The 27,777-nt window shown below is 39.4% G+C and overlaps 1 protein-coding gene across 6 annotated transcripts in view; it reads left to right on the top strand.

The window, feature by feature from the left end:
• Bank1 (B cell scaffold protein with ankyrin repeats 1) overlaps positions 1-27,777 on the top strand; it is a 336,687-nt gene that overhangs the window by 286,331 nt on the left and 22,579 nt on the right. For all 6 annotated transcript variants that reach the window (XM_087198794.1, XM_021245443.2, XM_021245444.2 and 3 more), the window contains one exon: positions 6,282-6,350. In XM_087198794.1, the coding sequence (XP_087054920.1) occupies positions 6,282-6,350 (69 nt within the window). The remainder of the gene's footprint in view (positions 1-6,281; positions 6,351-27,777) is intronic.

Here is a 27,777-nt window from a genome sequence, read left to right as displayed (position 1 = left end):
ACATCTTTCTCATTTAATTAGGCAATTACTTTGATGGTACTTGCTTTACTTACAGATAGGAACTAGTGTTGTTTTGTTTGTTTTTGAATTAAGTATATTAGACAGGTATGGTGTTTTCCCCACCTCCCAAATCTGTAGCAAAAGCCCAACTATAAATGAAGTCACCAAAACCCTCATCTGTTTTTTCCTTGCTTTCCTCTTTTCCCTGGAATGGACTCCTCCCTTTGCCTTTTACTGCATTGACCATTGTGCCACACTAGAGAGAGGTGGCCTCGTCGGCTCACTCTTTCTTCATGTTTTTGCATTTCACGCAATAAAACCCTTCACCATATCTGTCCTCCCCCAACCAGCCTAGACAGCCCTATTAAAGCGATTTACCACCATTTCCCAGAAAACCACTCATTTAATTAAGAGAACATTCATTCGCCCTGATTTTTGCCGGAGCACAGAAGCGGTAGCAGAATTTGGCACATCCGTGGTGTAGCAGAGCCAGAGGAGCAGGATGTGTAGCAGGTAATGGAAGAAGAATGCAGGATGGAGAATCCCAATTTCCCACTCAGGAAGTTGAGAAAGTCCTGCCAAGAGCCTAGCAGACGGGGGGGGGGGGGGGGGGGGGCTTTGCAGAAAGACCTATATTCAGTTGCCGCTGATGTTTCCTGAGCAAGTGGTTTCATATAGCACAGATTTGACTTCCACGTAGTAAGTTGGGGATTCTCTTTATCCATGAAGAGATAAAACTAGCAAATACCTGACACAATGCTTGGCATGTAGTATATGTTCAACACATGGAAATGTAAAGCAATTCTATTATGTTTTTTCTCTGGGAAAGGGATAACTTTGATAAACTAACTGATATAAACAAGATGTCTCTGTGCTTCTCGGATTCTGATGGACTTAGAAAATCAGGAAAATGGATAATCGAGCTCCAGTGGGAGAGGGAAAGAAGATCCCATCCTCTTCCTCTGACGGAACAAGCCAGTTTCATCACCTGTGCTAACAGACATCAGGCAGTGTCTGTGTTGATTTCTGATAATACCGCAGTCCTTCGTGGTTGGCAGGCAGAGACCCTCTCAGAGATAGAATAGCTGCTCCATGAGCTTCAGTGTCTTCCCAGATAAAAAGCTAGGAACAGGGCAAGGTGATGTTGGGACAGATCTGCCTGTTTCCCATGCCTGAGCTCAAGCCACCACAAATTTCTTTCTCATACATTTATTTTTGCACTATTTTTATTTATTTCCTCCTTTTAACTCATAAGATCCGTGAAGGAAGAGACCGACCGCATCTGGTTTTACCACCACTTCATCTCAGCACCCAAGCTCAGCGCTAAATTCAAGTAGAAACTATGAATATTAACTGAATGAAGAAATGATAAAAAGTGACAATCGATATATCTAGAATAAGAGACTTCATTAACACTCATGGATGATCTGATCCATACATCAGTCTATTAATTCCTAAGTTTCTGCTAAAATACCCAGTCTTCCGAGCACTGCTAATTTGAAGGGACAATCCCACAACAAATGGAACAAAACTGGAGTGGTCACATATAGCTAAGCTTTCTAGCAACAGTCACAAAGTGCAATGTGTGGCAGAGAAACTATCCCATCACCACCATCATGCAATGCAAAACCGAACACACATTGGTTCATTTTATCAAAGGATTTGTTTCTGATTTTTTTTAATCCCATTGTTGTGTAATCTTACGTTAACAACCTCAAGGAAAACTTGTTTCTCTGTAAAGAGTTTTTGAAGTCTGCCTGTTTTGGGATACATCCTTCCCACCTTTTTCTCCATGATATATGAAAAAAAGATTGTGGCCATTAGAAGCTAAGAGTACAGAAGAATTAACATGGATGTAAAATCTTCTTTGGTGACACAATTCTTGATGTAAGACAAATCAAGGAAAGAAAATGCACATTTGGCATGGTGTAGATAGATGACTAGTAAAACCATACTGGTAAATCACACTGAGAGATGAATGCCTAATAGGAGAAATTCTTCAATATCAATGGACAATTTTCCATTTCCCCTTCTGCAGTCAATAGAACAAAAATCATTCTGCAGTGTCCATGTGGATGGTCTGGGGTAGAATAAAATTTCCCTCTCAACTTTCAATTGTTGTTGAGTTGCCCTTGGCATTTTGCAGTGCAAAGTTGTGTACGGACTTTCTGAGAGCTTCTCAGCTACTGGGACCCCAAAATGTCAAGTACATCTCAGTTGCTCTCAGAAAATTTCCACTTATAATTCACCTGTACTTGAAACTGATCACGTACAACCCAATTGCCATACAAAACGAAAAATAAAATAAAAGGCCTTGTGGAAACTCTTGGGAAAATTGGTCCACATCATTGTGAGTGTGACAAGGCAGAGTGGCTTCTGTCCTCATCTGGAAAGAAATATAGCCATGTGCATTAAAGTAGGTCTTAGATCAAGAGCCACAGGTGCCACTCCGCTGGGTGACCTTGTCCAAACCGTGTGGCTCAGGACATAGTGTCTGCATCGTGGGTACTCTGGGGACAGAGTGACATATTTATCATTCTGTCTGTGAGCCTCCTGTTCCTGCTGCTCCCTGGGACGCTCTGCCTCTCTCCTTCCTATGCTAGAGTGCAGGTCCCATGCTGCGAAGGACTGGTCATCCTGACCTGCAACCCCCCTGTCCTCCGAGGGGAACCACGCTGCTTTGGTGTCACCTGAGTGTTTGCCACTGCCCCTGCTGTCCTCATAGTACAGGATCCTGGTCTGAGCTCCTGAACATGACCGGAGGCTGGCCTTTCTGCCATGGTCCGGGTGTCCGCACAATGATGATAAACTCTCCCAACCCCACCTTCTGAAGACTCAGTTCCTTGACACTGAGGAAGGAAATCAATTAAGGTGTGACTTTGAACAGATGGATTGATGAGAAAAGGAATACAAATGTGGTCATGCACTTGGATTTTCATTCAGTAGAAGAGTGAACATTGGACCTTTCCCCCCAAAATTAAAATACTCCTAAACTCTCTGATAAACACAAATTCTAGAATTTTCTATTTATTCTTCATCTACAGCTAATAGAATATAGATTCTCAGTATGCATGCTTGCTCTAGCTCTTCTTTCAAGAAATAAGTTATTTCCCAGCTACCTCATATTTTTTAAATACCTCCTACTTGGTTTGTTTTGTCTTGCTTTTTTTTTTTTTTTTTTTGCTTTGTCTTGTTTTGTTTTGTTTGTGGTACTGGGGACTGAACTCAGGGGTTCTCTACCACTGAGCTATACTCACAGCCCCTTTTATTTTGAGGCAGAATCTCACTAAATTTCCCAGGCTAGCCTTGAACTTGTGATCCTCCTGCCTCAGCCCCCAAATCGCTGAGATGACAGGTGTGTGTCACCATGCCCTGCAGACCTGAGCCTTCACAGTGTTGAGAAGACACTGTGTTTGGAGATAAGTAACTGATGGTTTTTTTGTAAGGAACTGAGCTCCCCAGCAGGTAGGAGAAAGGGAATGGAACAGGGACTTGGTGCCGCCGGAGGCTCAGGAAATGCTGCTCAGACAGGTGGCAGGGGCATCTGCAGGAGGGATGTCCACAGCCTGTCTGCCCAAGAGCTGGCACCTGCACCTCCATGCTCACCCCCTGCGCTCCAACTCCTCATTCCCTCCCAGCCAACCCAAGTTGCTCCAGCCATAGACCTGGTGAGAGCTCAGTCCTTGTGACTGCTTAATCTCATCACTGGGGACGGCATGTATTGGTTTAACATTCACAGTATTTAACACAGACTGAGCACGTCTTGTCCCCAGAAAATATTCCAATAAAATAGAGTATAAAATGATTTATAGCAAATTAACACCCCAAAAATCTGGAAAAAGTAATTCTATTTCCAAGCACGCTGTAGCTTGGAACCTCAGCAGAATTCTTAAGGCTTACCAGTGAATGTGCTTTTGAGTTGAATAGTTTGTCTTTGGATCCAAGTAGTTTCCCATATTAATGATGCCAGATGATAGCTCTTTAGTCTTTCAGACATTCTCAGTTATATCTTAATATTGGCAAAAATGAAGCACACAGAGGTTGTGTGGCATTAAAACTACAAAAGTGTTGTCTTTGCTCAAAGTTTTTAGAACTGGCCAATAGAAACAATAAAGCACTACTTGAAAAAAAATTCCTCTAATATCCTGAAATATGCTCCCATGCCATATATCCTTCAATAAGCTTTACTTTAGGAAAAAATGTAAGATACAAATGTAAAACACAAAATGTAAGACACGAAATGTAAGACACAGAACAAAAATGTAGGCCATAAATGTAAGGCACAAAAATGTAAACACAGAACTTGAAGAAGAAAACTAATTTTCAACCAGAAATCTTATTTCAGTTAAAAACTTTTCTCAGGTGCATCATTCTTTAGAAAAACACTATCCTCTCTGGGGGCAGAGAAAGCAGAGAGCATTGGTCAAATGAGATGCTTAATAAACAATTGATCATTTGATTTTATTTGATTTAGGGAGCTTTTGAAAATTCAAAAGATGTTTTCCGTGTTAATCCCAAATATGGCCTTGATATTAGATTGGCTTAAAAGGCATCAAAACCAAGATGGACTCATGATTACCCCCGGGACACATCTCCTAGTCCCGTGACCCAGTGCTGTCCTCAGTTCCCTCACCCAGGGACTCCTACAGAGCTGCTCCAGGAAGGAGTGACCAACCCTGATGGAATGCTCTGGGGTGCCTCTCAATCCCCTGCTCTGTCTTCTTCCTTCCCTTTACAGAAACCAGTTTCAGAGAGAGACCAGTTCCAGAGAGGCCTAGTTACAGAGAGGGACTAGTTACAGAGAGTGACTAGTTCCAGAGAGGCCTAGTTACAGAGAGGGACTAGTTACAGAGAGGGACCAGTTCCAGAGAGGGCTCGTTCCAGAGAGGGACTAGTTACAGAGAGTGACTAGTTCCAGAGAGGGCTAGTTCCAGAGAGGGACCAGTTCCAGAGAGGGACCAGTTCCAGAGAGGGACTAGTTCCAGAGAGGGACTAGTTACAGAGAGGGACCAGTTACAGAGAGGGACCAGTTCCAGAGAGGGACCAGTTACAGAGAGGGACTAGTTACACAGAGGCCTAGTTACAGAGAGAGACTAGTTACAGAGAGGGACTAGTTACACAGAGGGCTAGTTACACAGGAGGACTAGTTACACAGAGGGCTAGTTACAGAGAGGGACTAGTTACAGAGAGGCCTAGTTACAGAGAGGCCTAGTTACAGAGAAGGGCTAATTACAGAGAGGGGCTAGTTACAGAGAGGGACTAGTTACAAAGAGGCCTAGTCACAGAGGGACTAGTTACAGAGAAGGGGAGGCAGCCGTGCTCTGAGGACCCAGCAACAGCCTGCAGCTCAAGACTTGAAGGTCTACATGGCTTCCCCACTAAGAGCAGCCCTGGAATCAGAGCAAAATGACTTGGCCTTTTTACAGGCGAGTTACTTCCACCTCCTTCGTCTATAAACATCTGAGCTTGGACGAAATCTCCCAGGCCTCTTCCAGTTCCCCAAACCCATAATTCAGACTGCCCATAAAAACTAAATGTAACTCTGGGATGTTCATTTTCCAAAGTAAAGTTGTAAAGGGTCTGGACTTTTTCATTAGCAAATGCCAGAACCTATCCAGAACTTTGTGGGTACTCCATGAATATTAAATAATCAATTTTATCTTTCATCTCCAAACTGGGGTGAGTAATGCTGACTTGCCTCCCAGAATTTTGTGTGAGAAATAATAAATGAGAACAAAGCATTTTTCAGATAATGAAGTAATTCGAGTAAGCTGCTTTAATAGGTCTGAGGCCTGGATGGATGATGCAAGAATAAAGTGCCGTTTTTATTATTAAATCTGTGAAATGCCAACACTTTTCTTCTGTTTAAAAAGAAATGGTCATTATCCTTGCTTATCACTAAAACGTCAGCCCGGGTAATTTCTGTGCAAATGAAATTTTTCCTGCAATTTTAACATCTATTGCTTTTAACAAAATGTAGCTTTTATCTGTACCTGATATCAAAATGGAATCCTATCTTGATTTAACTAGTTTAATGAGGCATTCCATCCACGTCATACTACTCTGTCCAAAGGAAATGCTTTCTGAAATGACTGATAAACTGCACAAATGAGAAAATTACAAATTTAATAATCCTTCTTCTCAGAAATAATACAATTCAAGAATTGTTACTAAGGAAAATGATTTCTTGCATTTTTGCTTCCTGCAGATGTTCATGATATGCTTGGTTTTTAAAAACTGTGTATGTTGAATAAGTAATAGGTTCTATATTCTTTTTACAGTTTTCCAGCAGAAGGCAGCCAGAAGACAATCTGACAGTGACAAGTCCCACGGTCTTCCTAAGAAACCAGGTACTGACACTAATTTTCTACTATTTCATAACCTTTCAGTAAAATTTAAAGAAATATTAATAACACTGAAGAAAGTCTCCTGGACAGAAGTAAATAGTGTATGTTTGCTTAATTTTACCCCGATGGTAGTGCCTTGCCCAAATAGAATTTTGCCATAATAAGATCAATGGAAGAAAATTATTTTAATTAACAAAGGCAGGAAATGGCCTTGTCCAAGGCCTGTGGTGCTGTTGTTGATGTTATCAGGGTCCCAGGGAGGCCCCACAAGCAGATTCTGTAACATCAGATCCTGTAGACCTAAAGGGTTACTCCAAAGACTGTACCTTCTCCCTATGACTCTCTTGCCCTTGGTCCTTGATCCAACATATTGAGTAATTATTCATCATGACAAAAGAGCTGAACACGGCAGCCTCAGAAACCTCTCACACAGTTGAGATGTTTTCTGTCGCCCGTTCTCCCTAAAACACATGTCATCTTTCAGAAAGAGAGACTCGAGCAGGTTATTTATTAGGATAATTTCTTTCTGAGAATCGGGACTGATTATCATAAATATGGTGGGATCGGGCTGTCCGTAATTACCAAGGAACAGGTGCAGTCCCCCCTTTGAAGTGGCTCTGGTCCTAAATCTCATTGCCATGAAATCACCACCACAGAATCATTGAGAGACTTCAGCACAGAGCCAGGAAACCTAGCACAGCAGTCTCTGCACTCTGCTGCTGAGCCTCCTTCTGTGCCACCAGGATGATGGTGAGGGCCGGAAGTACCCACTCCTGACACCTGCTCACCTCCTGAACGTAGGACTTTGGAGGACCTGCACAGGGACACTGTGGCCGTCCCCCAAGCTGAGCCCCTCAGGCGTGACCCTCACCACCACTCCAGTGCATTTCCCGCTGCAGCCCGTTATACTCTTTTGCAATTAAGCTGGTGATGTTTGAATGAGTACACCAGGGAGCTGAACCTCTGTTCTCCCCTGAGTCCCATGGATGTACTCTTGCACATTTACATGCAAGAACTCTATTTTGCAATTTTCCATTCTTAGCAATTTTGTATTGGGGGGGGAGGTAGATATCTATCAAGTCTACTGTTATCCTCCCACTGTGCCTTTAGCTTGCTCAAGAAATAAATGCAAAACTCCATGTGATATCTTGCTACAATCAGGATCAGAACAGTTTCTGAAGAATTATATGAAATAGCTTAAATCCTCCTCCCCCGCACACCTCACAGGGCTTTGTAGGAATATGCTCTGAGGAATATGCACAGAGGAAATGCTCTGAGCTTTGGGGAGAGCATGTCCCTGAGGCATTTTTCTTAGAGTTTCGTGTTTTTAGTTAAATTCTGATAGCATTAAGAGGGAAACAGGAGATGAAGGAGGGTGACAAGCGTCAGGTGTGGCAGAGAGGCTCTCGGAAGTGTGATGTTATTGGTTACCTGTGGCTCCCACAGGAAGCGGTGCCAGGGAAGCCCAGTAGCCAGGGAGCCTGAAGACCTGATTAGGATTCCACATGGATGGAAAATAGTTCCCTCTATAGGCAGATGAAAGGAGAGAGTGGTGAAACACAATTTTATTGGCTTGATACCCATTCATATCTTATTACAAAATTTCTGCATCAAACTCAACTGACAATAGATTTTGAGAACTCCTTGGGGACTAGGATGGTCAAAATTTCAATCACTTCATCTGAAATTGTTTTCTCTCCTCCCTTATATGATGGAAGGAGAAGGGTCTACGGGAGCCAACTATTTTCCCCCTGGAGGAATAAACATTTCAGGTCCCCTGAGTTCAAGATTGCCAGGGGCTTGCTTGGAAGTTACCATATTGCTAAGCCAGGAAATTTTCCTGAGGAACAGAAAAAAAATTACTTGGCACCAAGTTTATGGAAACACCACATAATTATTCCACTCAATTTTTACATCTTGAAAAATTATAAGGAAAAGTGCTAAAGACTATGGATCACAGACAAAAATTTTCCATCAAAATACTGTTTTAAAATTAATTTTCCCAAGTTGGTTTTTAAAGTTTTAAAATGTCAGTGTGCTGTCACAGAACAGGCAGCCGAGGTACAATTACCCCACTTCCCAAAACCCAGACTCCTGGGGCAGGGGTGAGAGCCAGAGAACAGGGCTTCCTCGGGATGCTGGAGTTCAGCAAGGTTTTGCAGCCTGAGTTATGTTCACCAAGCTCACAGAGGACTGGTTTATAACCCAAGCTACTAAATCCATAATAGGGAAAGATTCCTGCCCAGTGAGTAGAAGAGCCGTGTTCACTTGGCTCTTGCCAAACAATAAAATATCCATAGCATGTAACTAGCAATCAGGAGACCACTGGGTGAACACGATCAAATCAAAGAAAGCCAGAGTGCAAGGCCCCTTCCTTCCGCAAGGACATGCAACTAGCCAGCTAATTTCCTCCCTTGTGACAGGAGACAGCAGTTGAGGGGCCAGATTACTCCTGCTTCCTGGCCTGTTCTGTGTTTCTCCTGGTCTGGTCCACACAGAGAGGCCTTTTCTGTCTCCACCGTCAGCCCCATTCACTAACACTGTCTTACTGCAGATAGATCACTCGGTGACAGATTGGGTTCAAGATTGGCAGGTGGCTTTGTGGTGGTCAAGGGCCTGTCCACCAATCTCCTAGACCACAGTTAATAAGGAGCTGTAGGAAGCTTCTGCTGCTGTCCCCCACGGGGAGCACTTCTCTCCGGTGGGGCTGGGTGAGTAGAGCAGATCGCCATGACTGTAGACCAGCACAGAAGCCATTTGAACAACTTCTGTAGTTGTCACCTAAGCCCTACCTTAGATGTAGACTAAAAGTAGAACAGATGAAAGTAGTTATGGCAATACTAGCAATAATCTCAAAACCAATATCAAACAAAATTGCACCCCCTAAAAAAAAACAACCCTGTACATTCCAGAGGGGATTGTGGTCAGACTGTATTATTTTGCAAAAATAACCTATACAACATCATTTTTGTTGCCGACATTTCAGATCGTGTTTCACATAAGAGTTCAACTTTTCAATTATGCTTTGCTATATCCATGCATCATTTGACACAATAACTTTTGCTAATTATTAGTCTTTCCTTGTCATTTTCTCATTTTTGTGACACATTTTCTTATTTTGTGACACATTTATCTATCACCAAGTGTGAAAATAAATGGTATATCAAAAAACATCTTTTTTATATTTTCATATATAGATATTGTGAAATAGGAAGAAATTGTTCAAAATTATACCAAATGTGAGATACTTTGTTAATAATTAAAATGTTTTATGCAAGGAAGGTATAGTATAATTAGGAAATGAGCTGAAAGATTAGCAAATGAAACTATATTCTTTTAAGATCATGACACACAGTGTATTTACCATTGTTATTCTCTAATTTTGTTATGAAAAGTGTATTTTCATAGAACAGCTTTTATATTTTATTAATATCTACTTCTATGACATTAAAATTTAAAAAATAAATGGTATGTCAAGTGTGATAATTAATTGATTGTGTCAATTTGAGTAAGAAATACCAGCTAGATTGGCTCAGGGTAGTTCTGGGTGGGAAAGACCCGCCCGAGGGTAGCTTGTCGCCAGAATGATATAAAAGGGAAACTGAGAAGGGAGGCATGCTTCTGTTTCTTCAGAGGAGCACCAGTCTTCACCTTCACCTTGCACACTGCCTCCTGGCTTCCAGCGCAGACCCCTCAGCCTCCGATACGGATTCTCACTGGACACTACAGTGACTGGATCCATTGGATCCCAAAGCACAGACAGACCTTCTGCACTCTTCTGCTCCTGACTCTGCTGGCAGCCATTGTCAGCCAATCTTGTAAATTCTTGTATATTTGTATATCTTGCATTAAATCTGTTTCTCAGGTAAGCACCGATTGATACATCAAGACACTCATGTTACTGAGAAGAAAAGAGAGAACATGCTTGTGATGTGTTTGGGATGGTGGGGTCTGGGCTAATGTACCCTGTGAGCAGGCGCCCCGCCTTCTTGGCCTGGATTTCCTCTGCTTGACCCCTGGCGGCTGTGATTTTGCCCCTTCGTGGGGGCCTTCCCTGGGACCTGCTGTGTCCCCAGAACTACGAAGTCATCACTGGCTGGACTTTGGGGGCACAGGTGCCTGAGGGAAAGGTAGAGTTTTATAAGTTCTCCAAGTGCCCAGTGCTGTCGCCATTTGATAAATGTTAAATAATAAAATTGTCTGGAAGCAGAAACCTGGGGAAATGTGCAGGTATTACTCTTCTGAGGGAGAGAGAATACTGATCTCTGAGGTATTTTCATCAGGCTGTTTTCACCAGTCCTGGATATATTAAATAGAAAAGAGAGAAAATTGTCAAAATACGGTCATTTATACTCCATTAAAGAATAATAGCCCAAGCTCCCTTTTCCAGTAGAACTTCCATTTCCATTTGTCATACTGCTCACAAAAGTTTCTTTGCTTTTGTATATTTTTTTGCTGAAGTTATACCTGGAAAATATTGTATAATAGCTGAGCTCTTGCCTGAAATGAGGCTGTTAGCAGCCCACAATGTGGCCTCTCACAGGAAGCATAAGATAAAATTCTTAATAATCATGAAAACAGAAGCTGGAAAACAGGCTTGCTTGAAAATGGAACTAACCTAATTAATTCTAACTTTGAACAAAGGTGACTGGGACACCCTCAAAATCAATCCATGTCTACTCTGCCGTCTCAGAGACAAAGCCACCTTTGCCCATAGAAGCTCAGAAGGCAACTCCCAAGCCCTCCTGGCCCACTGGCCCTGCAGTGTCCCTGCTACTCCAATGCTACTGGGGGCCAGGGTGCTGCTCCAAGCTGAGGAGCATAGGGTGCAGATCAGAGTGGGCTTCGCTGGTCCTGCAATCCTCAGGGAGCTCTACGATGTCAGGGCGGACCTCGAAGGGCTCCATTAGTGACTTCAATGGAGATGCAGGCACACGAGCCCAGACACCGTGACCTGCTCTACATGGCAAAACAGCAGGAGCTAAAAGCCTACTGGACTATGGGTATTGAGTTGTGGACCGCTACTGTCACTGGGAATGTGTAATCTGAACACAGGACTTAAGACCAAAGGACAAAGCAACACCGCATGTGCTGGTACACAGCACAGAGGAGTTCATTGTCAAACGGATTGCAGAAGAGAAGAAGCACACACAATGAAAGCTTCAAAACGTGCTCCCGTGGGAGGAAGGAGGGCTGCACTGTGAAGATCCCGGGCAATCACACCTCTGTAAATGACTTATTTATGTAGCAAGTGAGGTTGCCTCTTATCTTTCTGAAAAGCACCAAGGTATCAATGCAGGGATAATAGAGAATACATAACAGAACTTTTCAACCATCAGTTTATAATTGTTTAAATCTGAAGCTTTTTGTAAGTATTTTAAACTATTTAGAAAAAGTTCTAAGGCAATAACTATAAAAAATGTGAGTTTCTTGGAATGTCCAATCATTTAACTTAAGCTGAAATATCCAGCTTAGGTCCGTACTAGACATCTGGCACCAATGTGCATGAGCCAAAAGGAAAATTTTAGAAAATTGTGCACTCACACATAAATTCAAAACAGGAAAAAAAGTAACAGAGAATCAGGGATCCAGATCTGGATAAGATGAAAACAAAATAGATCCAGGACATTTTAGAGAAAGGACAGGGTGTGATTAAACATGGGACAAAAAAAAAGAGGTACTGAGTGACAAGAAGAGGTGTGGTAAGAATAAACTGAAAACTACAATTCCAGTAGGAAATTAAAAAATAAAAGCAACTGAGCAAATTCTTAAAAACTATTAAGCCAAAGAAAAAATTAAAATGCAATTATCTGTATAGAAAATAGCTGCACAACCTCCCTCTATAAACAGAGCAAACTTCATGTTCTTCAAAGTTTTCATTATTAACTAAGAGAAGAATAGAAAGAAGGTAGGTATTCTACTCCCAAAAATGAAAACTTAATTACACCAATGAATTACAGGTAATAAAAGTTGAAGATTAAAGGTAGAATTTAAAGGGCCAACAGTTGTGATGGCACAAGAAATGTTGGCTAAATCTGAAAATATATTTTTAAAAGTGAATTATCAAAGCCTGTATACCAAATCTAATTTAGAGAAAACAATCAATAAGAAGATCAGTCATTAATTTTAAAAAAGGAAAGAAAAAATCAATCCTAAGATGACAGAAAATAATCCAGAATTTTTTCTCATGTATAAAGATGTGACTCTTTTAAGGTAAATACTAATGAAATTGTATCGTGATAAAATAAATTTTTAAACAATAGACTAATAACCAAGGAATATTTGTGTCATTTTAATAATGGATAACCAGGTATAAATTTTATCAGTTAGTTATTTCAAACTCAAGCAAAAGGGAATATTTATATATGAACCATCTGATATGGAAATATTTTTTATTTATATATTAATTGGTACATTTTAGTTATACAATACATTTACATTTATCATTGGGTGTTTGTACCTAAACATGATGTATCTTAGTTCTTATTTTTTTCCCCATTACCTATGTGCCCTTCACCCCCACCACCCTTCCCTATTTACATAGACTTTGTTTCCATTTTTTTTCATTATCATAATTTTTCCTTTCCTTTCTTCCCTTTTCCCCTTCCCCTCCTGCCACACCTACACCTTTGGACCTTTCCTACTTCAAATTATCAATTATTCATTTTAATCATTTTCATCCTTATTTACACTTTCAGTTTCTCACACTAGAGAAACTATTCGGTATTTACACGTGTGTCCTATTTATTTCACTTAAGAGGATGGCCTCAAAATGGATCCATTTAGCTATAAATGACTCTAGTTTCTCGTTCTTTATGGCTGAGTAGTACTCCATTTTATAAAAAAAACCACATCTTCTTCATCCAGTTTCCAATTGATGGGCACATGGGCTCTTTCCAAACTTTAGCTATTACAAATTGTGCCGCTATAAACATAGGTGCACATATTTTGCTGTGGTATGATTCTTTTAATTCTTTGGGGAAGATACCCAGTAGTGGAATAGCTGGGTCAAATGGGACCTCTAGTCCTAGTTCTTTGAGTTATCTACATATGGATTTCCACAGTGGTTGCACCAGTCTGCACTCCCACCAACAATGGAGAAGGATTCCTTTCTCTCCACACCCCCACCCAGCATTTGTTATTGGTTGATTTCTTGAGAGCAGCCATTCTTTCTGGGGTGAGGTGGAATCTCAGTGTTGGTTTCATCTGCATCTCTCGAATGACCAGTGATGTTGAACATTTTTTCATATATTTATTTGCTGTTTTTATTTCTTTGAGAAATGTCTGTTCATTTTGGATGCCCATTTTTGAATTGGGACTTTGAATTTGGGGGGTCTGATTTTTTTCAGTTTTTTATATATTCTAGATAGTAGACCTTTGTCTGAGGTACAGCTGCTAAAAATTTCTTCCCATATTGTAGGTTGTCTCCTAGCTCTGTTGGTAGTTTCTCTTGCAATGCAGAAGCTTTTTAATAAGATGGAGTCCCAGTTGTTGATTCTTTATGTTGGTTCCTGTGCTACTGAAGTTTTGTTCATAAAGTCTTTTCCTATGCCAATGTCATTGAGAGTTCTACCTAACTTATCTTCCAGCAAGTTTATTGTTTCTGTCTTGATATTTAGCTCTTTAATCCACTTCGATCTTAGTTTAGTGCACGGTGATAGGTATTAGTCTAGTTTTAATCTTTGACAGGTTGAAATCCAGTTTTTCCAACACCTTTTATTGAACAGGCTATCTTTTCTCCAATGAGGGTGATTGGCTCCTTTGTCAAAGATGAGGTGGTTGAGTATGTCTGGAGTTGTTTCTGCATCTTCTAATCTATTCCACTGATCCTCGGGTCTGTTTCTTTGCCAGTACCATGCTGTTTTTATCACAGTATCTTTGTAGTATAGTTTCAAGTTGGGGATTGTGATACCCCCAGCCATGTCTCTGTTGCCCAGAATTGCTTTTGCTATTCTAGGTTTCTTTTGCTTCCAAATGAATTTTTGTATTGTTTTCTCTAGTTCTGTGAAGTATATTGTTGGAATTTCAATCAATATTGCATTAAATCTATATAGTAGTTTTGGAAGTATGGCCATTTTCACTATATTGATTCTTAATAACCAGGAACAAGGGATATCTTTCCATTTTCTTATATCCTCTTTGATCTCCTTCTTCAGAGTGCTGTAGTTTTCAGTGTAGAGGTCGTTTGCTTCCTTTGTTAGGTTGATTCCTAGATATTTCATTTTTTTAGGTGCTACTATAAAAGGAATTATTTCCCAAATGTCTCTCTCAATGAGTCTGCTATTTGCATATAAGAAGGCTATTGTCTTTAGAGTGTTGACCTTATATCCAGCTACTCTACTGAGTCTGTAAATTAGGTCTAGAAGGTTTTTGATGGAGTTTTTTGGGTCTTCTATGTAAAGTATCATATCATCAGAAAATAATGACAGTTTAACTTCTTCCTTTCCTATCTTTATTCCTTTTATTTCTTTCTCTTGTCTAATTGCTATGGCTAATGTTTCCAGAACAATATTGAAGAGGAGTGGTGATAGTGGGCATCTTTGTCTTGTTCCTGATTTTAGCATGAAAGTTTTCAGTTTTTGACCATTTAGTATGATGTTGGCTGTTGGTTTTTCATAGATAGCCTTAATCAGGTTGAGATAAAGACCTTCTATTCCAATTTTCTGTAGCATTTTTTTTATCATGAATAGGTGCTGGATTTTGTCAAATGCCTTTTCTGCATCTATTGAGATGATCATATGGTTTTTGTCCTTAACTCTGTTAATATAGTGTATTACATTTATTGATTTATGAATGTTGAACCATCCTTGTATTCCTGGGATAAATCCAACTTGGTCAGGGTGTATGATCTTCTTGATGACCCTCTGTATTCTGTTTGCCAGTATCTTGTTGAGGATTTTTGCATCTATGTTCATTAGGGAGATTGGCCTGTAGTTCTCTTTTACGGTTGGGTCTTTCCCTGGTTTTGGGATCAACATAACACTTGCTTCCAGGAATGAATTTGGAAGCCTTACTTCCCTTTCAATTTCCTTGATGAGTTTAAAGAGTAATGGTGATAGTTCTTCTTTAAATGTCTTGTAGAATTCAGCAGTGAAGCCATCAGGACCTGGGCTTTTCTTTGTTGGTAAATTTTTTACTACATTTTCAATTTCACTCATTGTTGTTGGGGTGTTTAGAATTTCTATATCTTCTTCATTTAACTTTGGAAATTTGTATGTATCTAGGAATCTGTTCATTTCTTCTGTGTTTTCCATTTTATTAGAGTACAGGTTCTCAAAGTAGGTATTGATGATCCTCTGGATTTCTGTTGGTCTGTTGTGGCTTCACCTTTTTCATTCTTAATTGCATGGATTTGAGCCTGTTCCTTCCTTTTTTTGATAAGGTTTGCTAAAGGTTTATCAATTTTATTTATTCTTTCAAAAAACCAGCTCTTTGATTCATTGATTTTTTTGTATCTTTCTCTTAGTCCCAATTGCATTGATTTCTGCTCTGATCTTTATAAGTTCCTTTCATGTACGAGCTTTGAGTTTGTTATGCTCTTCTTTTTCTAGGAGCTTGAGGTTCTGCATTAGGTTATTTAACTGAGTTCTCTGTGTTTTCCTAAAATGGGCATTCACTGCTATGAATTTCCCATGTAGAACTGCCTTCATTGTGTCCCACAGATTCCTGTATGTTGTACTGGCATTATCATGTACTTGTAGAAATTGTCTAATTTCTTCTTTAATTTCTTCTGTGACCCATTAGTTGTTCAGGAGGGTGTTATTCAATTTCCATGTGTTTGTGGGTGTTCTGCAGTTTCTTATGTTATTGATCTCCAATTTTATTGCACTATGGTCTGATAATATACAGGGGATAACTTCAATTCTTTTACATTTACTTAGATTTGCCTTATGAGCTAGCATGTGATCTATTTTGGAGAATGACCCATGTGCAACTGAAAAGAATGTGTATTCTGATTTTGTGGGTTGGAACACTCTATAAACATCTCTTAAATCCATTTGTTCAATAGCTTGGTTCAGTTCTAGAATTTCATTGTTGATTTTTTTCCTAGATGATCTGTCTATTGGTGATAGAGGGGTGTTGAGGTCCCCCACTACAATTATGTTAGTGTTTATTTGGTTTTTCATGTCCATTAGTATTTGTTTTGTATAGTTGGGGGCATTCGTATTTGGTGCACAAATATTTAGGATTGCCATCTCTTCCTCTTGTATTGTTCCCTTCACAAGGATGTAGTGACCATCTTTGCCTTTCTTAATTAGTTTTGGTTTGAAATCTACTTTGTCTGCAAATAAGATTGCTACCCCTGCTTTTTTCTGGGATCCTGTCACATGGAGAACTGTTTTCCATCCTTTTACTTTCAGTCTATGAATTTCCTTTTGAGTTAGGTGTGTTTCTTGTATACAGCATAATGCTGGGTTTTGCTTCTTAATCCATTCTGTCAGTCTGTTTCTTTTGATTGGTGAATTGAGGGCTTTAACATTGATAGTTATAATTGAAAGATACTGACTCATTCTTGCCATGATGTTTTATTGTTGTTGGCTCTTTTCTTATTTTTCCCCCTTTCCCTTTATTGCCTTACCTTGTGAGGTGTCTTCTCTCTGTTGGCTCTCATGGAGTTGTGACCTTCATTGCTTTTTTCTAGGATATTGTTTAGAATTGCTTGTAGTGCTGGTTTGGTGTTCATGAAATTTCTCAGGTGTTCTTTGTCGTGGAAGTGTCTAATTTCCCCATCGAGTTTGAAAGATAATTTTGAAGGATACAACAGTCTATGTCAGAAGTTATTTTCTTTTAGGGCTTGAAATACTTCACTCCAGGCTCTCCTTGATGTGAGGGTTTGTGTTGAGAAATCTGCCATGATTCTGAAGGGCTTTCCTTTGTAGGTGATTTGTTTCTTTTCTCTAATTGCCTGTAGAATTTTGTTCTTCTGTTGGGTTTCTGGGATCTTGACTATTATATGCCTAGGTGTAAATTTTTTTGATCATGGCTGGGTGGAGTTCTGTATGTCTCACTTATCTGGTGTGTCCAATTCTCCACTTCTGTCTGGGAAGTTTTGTACTGTTACTTCTGTGAACAGTTTTTTATGTCAATTGTACTTTCTCCTGTTTTTTCGTGGACTTCTATCAGTCTCATGTTATTCTTCTTTGCATCATCTAGCAGCTGTTGGATTGATTTCTCATGGTCCCTTATGATCTTTAAGAAATCTCTATTTTCATGGTCCTTAACTGCGATCCTGTCTTCTACATCTGATATTCTGTCTTCAGATTCTCTTAGTCTGCTCTGCATGCTTTCAATGGAGTTTTTAATCTCCTGAATATCTGTTTGAATCTGTTTCATGGATTCCATTTCTTTCTTATGTTGGGCAATCATGGTTTCCATTTCTTTGTTATGCTGGGTATTTATGGCTTCCAGCATATTTCTGATCTCATCTATTTTCTTGTCTGTTTCTGCTCTAGAGCCTCTAATCATGTCTTTCACTCTACTCACCATCTTTGTATTTATCTGGGAGATTATTTCTGCTTTGAATTTTTCTAGAGCCTCATGTATCTGCTTTGTTACTTCCTGTGCCATCAGTTCAGGGTGTCCAGGTGGTTGAGTATCTGACTTTTCCATTTCATTTCCCCCAGAATGTCCTTTTTGTGGTGTGGAAGCCTGCATTTGTGCCTTGCTTAAGTGTCTTCTCATTTTTGTTTTTGGTACTGTCCTTGGTTTAATTCCTGGGTTGATATTTCAAAATTGCTTAATGCAGGTATATTTGTTGCTTGTGTTTAAAACCCTTGTGGAATGATTGCTTTTCAGAGTTGTCTTCCAGATATGGCTTGTGTTTAGGTTTTGAGGTTCTAATGATTCTGAGGCTATTTTATTTTCCTTATACCAGGAAGGAAAACTGATTTCATCAATTACAACATGTAAGGCCAAATGTTACAATCAGCAACACCATAGCATCAAGCACAGCTTAGAAAATGTCAGTTTGTGGTAGTTATTAATCTATCACATTTAACTATGTGAAGTATAATCCCCTGTGCCTCTGTAGTGAGGGACCAGGTAGCAGAAGACCCGTAAGGTGTGGGGGCGGGGAGGAGATATGGAATTGGGCCTTGCAAGCACCCGCGTGGCTAAGCAGAGCACCGGATGAAGGCAGGGCTCCAAGCCACTCCCAGGACCTCACCGTGTCCTGGACAGGAACCAGAACACAGCCAAGGAGCCTCAAGCTGCTTGGCCGACCCATGGAGAGAAGTTCCAGATGAAGACAGGGCCTGATGTGGAAATATTAACATATTATAGTACATTATTCCAAAACTGTGATGAACTTAGCTGATGGTAAAAGCAATCATTATCCAACTATTTGTGATTTTTAAAGTCTTAGAAATTGAGAGAGTAATTTTTCAAAATGATCAGGAATAAATTATTAGTTTAAGAGTAGAGTTGTTCCTGTTCAGTCTAGAAATAAAATAAGGATGCTTATCATTAACATTTTTACTTAACCTTATTCTGGAAAATTTTGGTAATGCTAGTAACATGAATCTAAAATAATAAGAAATGTATCCTTTAGAAAGGGGGAGATTCTCTTTTCATCATTTTTAGCTGATATATATGCATGCCTAGAAAATTTGAAAGAATCAACTATAAGACTTAAAATTATTTAAAACAATTGGATATGATCCAGAAATGATTTGGTTTTTTTTTTATGTTCTAGCTTTATTTGTTGGCAGATATCATGAAAGGAAAGAACTCATTCACTATACATTCAAAAGACAAAAATTACTTACTAAAAAAAAATGAAGAGGAACACTATTTTCCTGTGGAGAGATTAGTCTCAATTCTTTCTAAAATAACTTGAAGATTTAAGGAAATTCTAATCATTTTGAAAGGATTTTCCCCTTTGAGAAGAGAAACAATCATTTGTAAGAATGTTTCTAAATTCATACAGAAAATGAATAATTAAGAGGAAGCAAAAGGCAATCATTTAGGAAAATAAAAGGATTGAGGCAGGGCCACTTGACATGTGATATCAAAGTCTGTTATTTAAAAAGTGTCTAAAGCTGCAGTAGCCAGGGCTATGTTTGCATAAACATCATTAACAATGAGAGCAAGGTTCAAATGATAGACTGTTAAAACTCATGCTTTTTTAAATTAAGCAATGCAATATATTATTACAAGAACAGCAGCAATACATGCACTTACCCTACTGGTAAGAGTGTAGATGACAGCACATTTCCAGGAAAGTATCTTCAGCCTTGAAACTACTCCTACTCACAAACTGGGCATTTAGGATTCTCTCACAACAAGACAAAAGTGCTGGCAATTCTATATGTGAAAGACTTTTAAGATTCAACAATACATAATTGTACAGAATGAAAACAAGATCATTGAGGTCTCAGTTGTGATGGGAGGCCAAAATGGAATTATGTCTCAAAATGCCATAGCTGGCCTGTAGGCAGGAGAACTAGGCCTAATCAAATGATTTTTCCCCAAAATTATGTAGCATTGCTCCCGACACATAGTACTGAGGATGAAGAAACAGACAAAAATCTTATGCTTGAACATCAAGATGCAGCATCAAAACATGGAATGCAAGTAAAGAAACAAAAAACTACCAAAGAAGGAAGACATGGTACTGAGGATGAAGAAACAGACAAAAGTCCTGAGCCTAAACATCAAGATACAGCATCAAAACTTGGAATGCAAGTAAAGAAATGAAAAACTTCCAAAGAAGAAAGACACAGTTCTGAGGATGAAGAACCAGACAGAAGTCATACACTTGAACATGAAGATGCAGCATCAAAACTTGGAGTGCAAGTAAAGAAACAAAAAACTACCAAAGAAAAAAGATATAGTACTGAAGATGAGGAACCAGACAAAACTCCTATGCTTGAACATCAAGATGCAGCATCAAAACTTGAAATGCAAGTAAAGAAACAACAGGTTAACCAGGAAGAAAGACATAGTACTCAAGATGAAGAACCAGACAAAAGTTCTATGGTTGAACATCAAGATGCAAAATCAAAATGTGAAATGCAAGTAAAGAAACGAGAAACTTCCAAAGAAGAAAGTCATAGTACTCAGGATGAAGAACCAGACAAAAATCATATTCTTGAACATCAAGATGCAGCATCAAAATTTGGAATGCAAGTAAAGAAACAAAAACTTCCAAAGAAGAAAAACATAATAATCATTTGGTAGTACCAGATGAAAATCTTAAATTTGTGCACCAAGATTCAGTGTCAAAACCCCAAATGCAAGTAGAGAAAGAAACAACTTCTGGAGAGAGAAGACATACTACCCATAAAAAGGATGAATCCCCTGAAAATCTCCTGCCTGAAGTTTTATTATCTACAAGCCAGTCTCAAACTGAGAAACTGGAAGCTATCAGCAATGAGACTCTTGAGACTCAAGGTACTCATGAAGATCTAGAATTACTTGTAGGATACATGGGTCAAATGCACACAACTAATACTGGCCAGGTTCAAGGACAGAGAACGAAATATGAAGTAGCCTCTCAACTTCTAGATACATCAGAAAATATTTCAGCATTGGATCCAACAATTAGTGACATAATATTTCACTTCAACTTGGACAAAGTGGTTGGGCTGTGAAGTATGCTGTTGGAATTTCAATTGGGATTGCACTGAATCTGTGTAGAAGTTTTGGAAGTATGACCATTTTCACTATGTTGATCCTACCTGCCCAGGAGCAGGGGATGTCTTTCCATTTTCTGATGTGCTCTTCAATCTCTTTTTTCAGAGTGCTATACACAGTAGAGGACTTTGATTTCTTTTGTTAGGTTGATTCCTATGTCATTTCACTTTTTGGATGCTATTGCTCTTGAAGACATTGGCATAGGAAAAGATTTCATGAACAAAATCTCAGTTGCACATGAAGTGGCACAAAGAATCAACAAGTGGGATCTCTTCTTATTAAAAAGCTTCTGGCTGCAGACAGGCAGGTCTGCACACCCCCTACCAAGGTCACAAGTCTCGCGGAACACACCAAATCAGCCCTCTGCAGACAGGCAGGTCTGCGGATGCCCTACCTAGGTCCAGAGTAGCAAGGAACACACCAAATCAGCCCATACCCCTGGAACAATCCACTGGACACCCCACGCACACACGCTCCTCTGTACAGCCACCTGACTCCACACTACAAAGATGCAGAGGACACTGGGTCAGCAGACCACGGTACTGAGTCCTGCCGCTCCCGGCCCAGAGGTAGGGGCTTCTGAGCCACCATCCCACCGCTCCTGGCCCAGAGGAAGGGGTTTCTGGACCACCATCCCTCCCGCTGCTCCCAGCCCACAGGAAAGAGCTTTTGGGCCACCATCCCTACCGCTGCTCCCGGCCACTGTCCCACCTCTCCCAGCTCAGAGGAGGTAATCCGTGCAGGCGTTAACAGCCCCCCACCCCAGTCGAAATGAGAAAACACATAAATAAGTCTCAAAACCAGACTTCCAGATCACCTAGAGCAACCCCAAAGGGAAATGAGATGGAGTACTCTGATAGACAAACACCTGGACCCACTGAACTGGCAACAAAAGGGGATCTGGAAAAAATGCAATTAGAAATAATTTCTCAGATAACAGGAGAAATTGTGCCCCTAGTGCAAGACATGATTAATAAATCTAGAGAGGAGCTGAGGAACATGATGGAATCCCAACATAAGAAACAAATGGAATCCATAAAACAGATGCAAATAGATTTCCAGGACATGATTAACTCCATTGAAAGTCTACACAGAAGAATGAGCCAATGTGAGGACAGAATTTCAGATATAGAAGATAAGATTGCAATTAGTGACCAGGAAAAGAAAAATTGCTTCAAAATTATAAGGGGACATGAGAAATCAATCCAGCAGCTGCTAGATGATGCAAAGAATAACATAAGACTGATTGGAGTCAATGAAGAAACGAGAGTGGACATGATATAAAAAAATCTCTTCACAGAAATAATGGCAGAAAACTTCCCAAGCAGGGGAAAAGAGCTTGACATACAGATAAGTGAGGCATATAGGACTCCAACTAGCCTTGATCAAAAAAAACCTACACATAGGCATATAATTGTTAAGATTCCAGGAACTCAACAGAAGAACAAAGTTTTACGAGCAGTTAGAGAAAAGAAACAAATCACATGCAAAGGAAAGCCCATCAGAATCATAGCAGACTTCTCAACACAAACCATCAAGACAAGAAGAGCTTGGAGTGACATATTCCAAGCCCTAAAAGAAAACAGCCTCCAACCCAGATTGATGTACCCTGCAAAACTATCTTTCAAAATTGATGGAGAAATAAGATACTTTCATGACAAAGAGCACCTTAGGAACTTCATGAATACCAAACCAGCACTCCAAAGAATTTTACGCAATATCCTAGGAACAGACATTGAGGATCACAACCCCAGGAAGCCCAGCAGAATGAACCCATCTGGCATGACAAGAAATTAAATGCAAAGGGGGAGAACCCAACAAAAAGACAAAGTCATGGCAATGACAAGTCAATACGTTTCAGTTATAACCATCCATGTTAATGGTCTCAATTCACCAATCAAAAGAAATAGACTGGCAGATGGGTCAAGAAGCAAAATCCAACAATATGCTGCATACAAGAAACACACTTAATTCAAAAGGAAACTCATAGACTGAAAGTTAAAGGGTGGAAAACAATACTCCATGTGATGGGAATCCGAAAAAAAGCAGGAGTAGCTATCCTCTTGGCAGATAAGTAGATTTCAAACCAACACTGATTAAGAGAGATGAAGAAGGACACTACATCCTTGTAAAGGGAACAATCCAAGAGGAAGAGATGGCAATCATAAATATCTATGCACCAAACACCAGTGCACCAAACTATGTAAAACAAATACTAACAGACATGAAAAGTCATATATGCACTAATACAATTGTAGTGGGGGACCTCAACATCCCACTGTCACAAATAGATAGATCAACTAGACAAAAAATAAGTAATGAAATACTAGAACTCAATCAAACTCTTGAACAAATGAACTTAACAGATGTTTCCAGAGTCTTCCACCCCACAAAATCAGCATACACATTCTTCTCAGCTGCACATGGGTCATTGTCCAAAATAGACCACATACTCACACATAGAACATGTTTAAGTAAGTGCAAAGGAATTGAAGTTATCCCCTGTATATTATTAGACCATAGTGTGATGAAATTGGAGAGCCATAACAAAAGAAACTCAAAAAATTTCATAAACACATGGAAATTGAACAGCACACTTCTGAATAACCAATGGGTCATAGAGGAAATTAAAGAAGAAATCAGACAGTTCCTTCAATTAAATGACAATGACAATACAACATATCAGAATCTATGGGACACAATGAAAGCAGTCTTATGAGGGAAATTCATACCAGTGAATACGCATGTTAGGAAAACAGAACAAGCCCAATTAAACAACCTGATGCTGAACCTCAAGCTTCTAGAAAAAGAAAAGCAGGACAACCCCAGAGCTCATACAAGGGAGGAATTTGTAAAGATCAGAGCAGAAATAAATTCAATAGAGACTAAGAGAACGATACAAAACAATCAATGAAGCCAAGAGTTGGTTCTTTGAAAGAATTAACAAAATTGACAAACTTTTAGCCAACCTTGTCAGAAAAAGGAAAGAAAAGGCCCAAATCCATGCAATTAGGAATGAAAAGGGTGAAATTACAACAGACCCAGCAGAAATCCAGAGGATCATCAATACCTACTTCCAGAACCTATACGCCAATAAGATGGACAACACAGAAGAAATGGACAGATTCCTAGATACATATGAATTACCAAAGTTGAACAAAGAAGACCTAAAAATTCTGAACAACCCAATATCAACCAATGAAATTGAAAATGTAATTCAAAACTTATCAACTAAGAAAAGCCCAGGCCCTGATGGCTTCACTGCTGAATTCTACAAGGCATTTAGAGAGGAACTGCTGCCACTACTGTTTAAACTCTTCAATGAAATTGAAAGGGAAGCAATACTCCCAAATTCATTCCTGGAAGCAAGCATCACCTTGATCCCCAAAGCAGAGAAAGACCCAACCGAAAAACAGAACTATAGGCCAATCTCACTAATGAACATAGATGCAAAAATCCTTAATAAGATAATGGCAAACAGAATGCAGAATTTCATCAAGAAGATCATACACCCTGATCAAGTGGGATTCATCCCAGGGATCCAGGGATGGTTCAACATACGTGAATCAATCAATGTAATACACTATATCAATAGAGCCAAGGACAAAAACCATATGATTATCTCCATAGATGCAGAAAAAGCATTTGACAAAATCCAACATGCATTTATGATAAAAACCCTACAAAAAATTGGAATAGATGGTCTCTACCTCAAACAGATAAAAGCCATCTATGAAAAACCAACAGCCAATATCATACTAAATGGTCAAAAACTGAAATCCTTCACACTAAAATCAGGAACAAGACAAGGGTGTCCACTATCATCACTCTTGTTCAGTATAGTTTTGGAAACATTAGCCACGGCAGTTAGACAAGAGAAAGAAATAAAAGGAAAAAAGATAGGAAATGAAGAAGTCAAATTGTCATTATTTGTAGATGGCATGATACTTTATATAGAAGAGCCCAAGAACTCCACCAAAAGTCTTCTAGACTTAATAACCAAATTCAGTCAAGTAGCCGGTTACAAGGTCAACACACAAAAATCAATACCTTTCCTCTACCCAAATGACAGACTCACTGAGAGAGAAATAGGGCAAATAATTCCTTTCACAATAGCATCCAAAAAACTGAAATACCTAGGAATCATCCTAACAAAAGAAATCAAAGACCTCTTCTCTGAAAACTATGGCACTCTGAAAAGAGAGATTGAAGATGATATCAGAAAATGGACAGACATCCCCTGCTCCTGGGTAGGAAGGATTAATATAGTGAAAATGGCCATACTTCCAAAACTACTATATAGGTTTAATGCAATTCCAATTGAGATCCCAGCAGCAGACTTTATGGACCTTGAGAAAACAATCCAAAAATTCATTTAGAACAAGAAGAGACCCAGAATAGCAAAAGCAAATCTAGGTAACAGAGACATGGCAGAGAGTATCACAATCCCCAACCTGCAACTATACTACAAGGTTACTGTGATAAAAACAGCATGGTACTGGCACACAAACAGACCTGAGGACCAGTGGAACAGATTAGAAGATGGAGAAACAACGCCAGACACACTCAGCCATCTCATCTTCGATAAAGGAGCCAAACACCTTCACTGGAAGAAAGATAGCCTCTTTAATAAATGGTGCTGGAAAAATTGAGCTTCAACTTGCCAAAGATTAAAACTAGACCTATTTCTCTCACCATGCACTAAACTAAAATCAAAATGGATTAAAGATCTAAATATTAAAATAGAAACTCTAAACCAGTTGGAACAGAGGTTAGGTAGAACCCATGAAGACATCGGTGTAGGAAAAGATTTTATGAACAAAATTTCAGTTGCCCGTGAACTAGCACAAACAATCAACAAGTGGAATCTCTTCTTATTAAAAGGCTTCTGCACAGCAAGAGAAACCACCAGCAGTGTAAAGAGACAATGCACAATATGGGAAAAAATCTTCACCTGCTCTTCCTCAGACAAAGGTCTACTATCTCGAATCCATAAAGAACTTAAAAAGATCAGACTTCCCAAATGTAAAGACCCCATCCAAAAATAGGCTTCTGAAATGAACAGACATTTCTCACACAAAAAAGTAGAAATAGCAAATAAACACATGAAAAAATGTTCAACGTCACTGGTCATTTGAGAAATGCAGAAAACAATGCTGAGATTCCACCTCACTCCAGAAAGAATGGCTGATATCATGAAATCAACCAGTAACAAATGCTGGCAGGGCTGTGGGGAAAGAGGAACCCTGCTCCACTGCTGGTGGGAGTGTAGACTGGTGCAAGCACTGTGAAAATCAGTATGGAGATACCTCAAAAAACTAGGACTGGAAGTCCCATTTGACCCCGCTATTCCACTGCTGGGTATCTTCCCCAAAGAATTAAAGGAATCATACCACAGTGATATATGTGTACCCATGTTCATAGCAGCACAGTTTGTGATAGCTAAAACTTAGAAACAGCCAAAATGCCCATCAACTGGAGACTGGATAAAGAAAATGTGGTTTTTTTATAAAATGGAGTACTACTCAGCCATAAAAAATGAAAAATTAGAGACATTTATAGCTAAGTGGATGCACATTGAGGTGATACTCTTAAGTGAAATACATAGGACACACATGTATAAATACCAAATAGTTTCTCTGGTGTGAGAAACTGAAAGTGTAAATAAGGACTAAAATGTATAATAGGTAATGTGAAATAGGAAGAAAAGGGGCAAAGGGGAAGGAAGTGGGAGGGCTAGGGGAAAGGATAGAAGGGCATGGGATTAATATGAGAAAATAGAAAAATAGGAACAAAATCTTTGAAACTAGGGAGAAATGGAGGGGTTGAAGGGAGGGCTGGGCAAGGGTGAAAAATAAGAACCAAGAGAGACTATGTAAAGGTGCAAATTTCCAATGATGAATGTCATTATATTGTATACCTAAAATGTACCAATGATTAGAATGAATAATCGATAATGCAAAATAGGAAGAAAAGATCCAAAAGGGTAGGGGTAGTGGGAGGGGCAGGGGAAAGGAAAGAAGGGAAAGGAAAAATGATGAGAAATGGGAAAAATGGAAATAAAGTCTTTGTAAATAGGGAAGGGTGGAGGGGGTGAAGGGAGGGCTAGGAATGGGGAAAAAATAAGAACCAAGATGCATTATGTAAAGGTACAATTCCCAATGAGAACTGTAATTGTGTTGTATACCTAAAATGCACCAATAAAAGAATTTAACAAAAAAATAAATAAAAATTAAAAGCTTCTGCACAGCAAGAGAAAATACCAACAGGGTGAAGAGACAACCCACAATGTGAGGAAAAGTTTTTATCAGCTGTTCCTCAGAAAAAGGTCTACTATCTAGAATATATAAAGAACTTTAAAAAATCAGACCTCCCAAATTTAAAGACCCAATCCAAAAATGGGCATCTAAAATGAACAGACATTTCTCAGACAAAGAAGTAGAAATAGCAAATAAACATATAAAAAATGTCAACATCACTGGTCACTTCAGAGATGCAAATGAAAACAATTCTGAAATTCTGCCTCACCCCAGAAAAAATGACTGCGATCAAGAAATCAACTAATAACAAATGCTAGCAGGGCTTTGGGGGGGGAAAGGAACCCTATTCCATTGTTGGTGGGAGTGTAGACTGGTGCAACCACTGTGGAAATCAGTATGGAGATACCTCAAAGAACTAGGGCTAGAGGTCTCATTTGACCCAGCTATTACCCTGCTGGGTATCTTCCCCAAAGAATTAAAAGAATCATACCACAGCGATATATGTGCATCCATGTTATAGCAGCACAGTTTGT

This window comes from Heterocephalus glaber, unplaced genomic scaffold (genome assembly GCF_053883595.1).
Source record: "Heterocephalus glaber isolate CG9 unplaced genomic scaffold, H.glaber_assembly_v1.0 deba00001688, whole genome shotgun sequence".
NCBI classification, from domain to species: Eukaryota; Metazoa; Chordata; class Mammalia; order Rodentia; family Bathyergidae; genus Heterocephalus; species Heterocephalus glaber.
The sequence above is the reverse complement of the archived record's forward strand: the minus strand, read 5'-3'. Positions and strand labels throughout refer to the sequence as shown.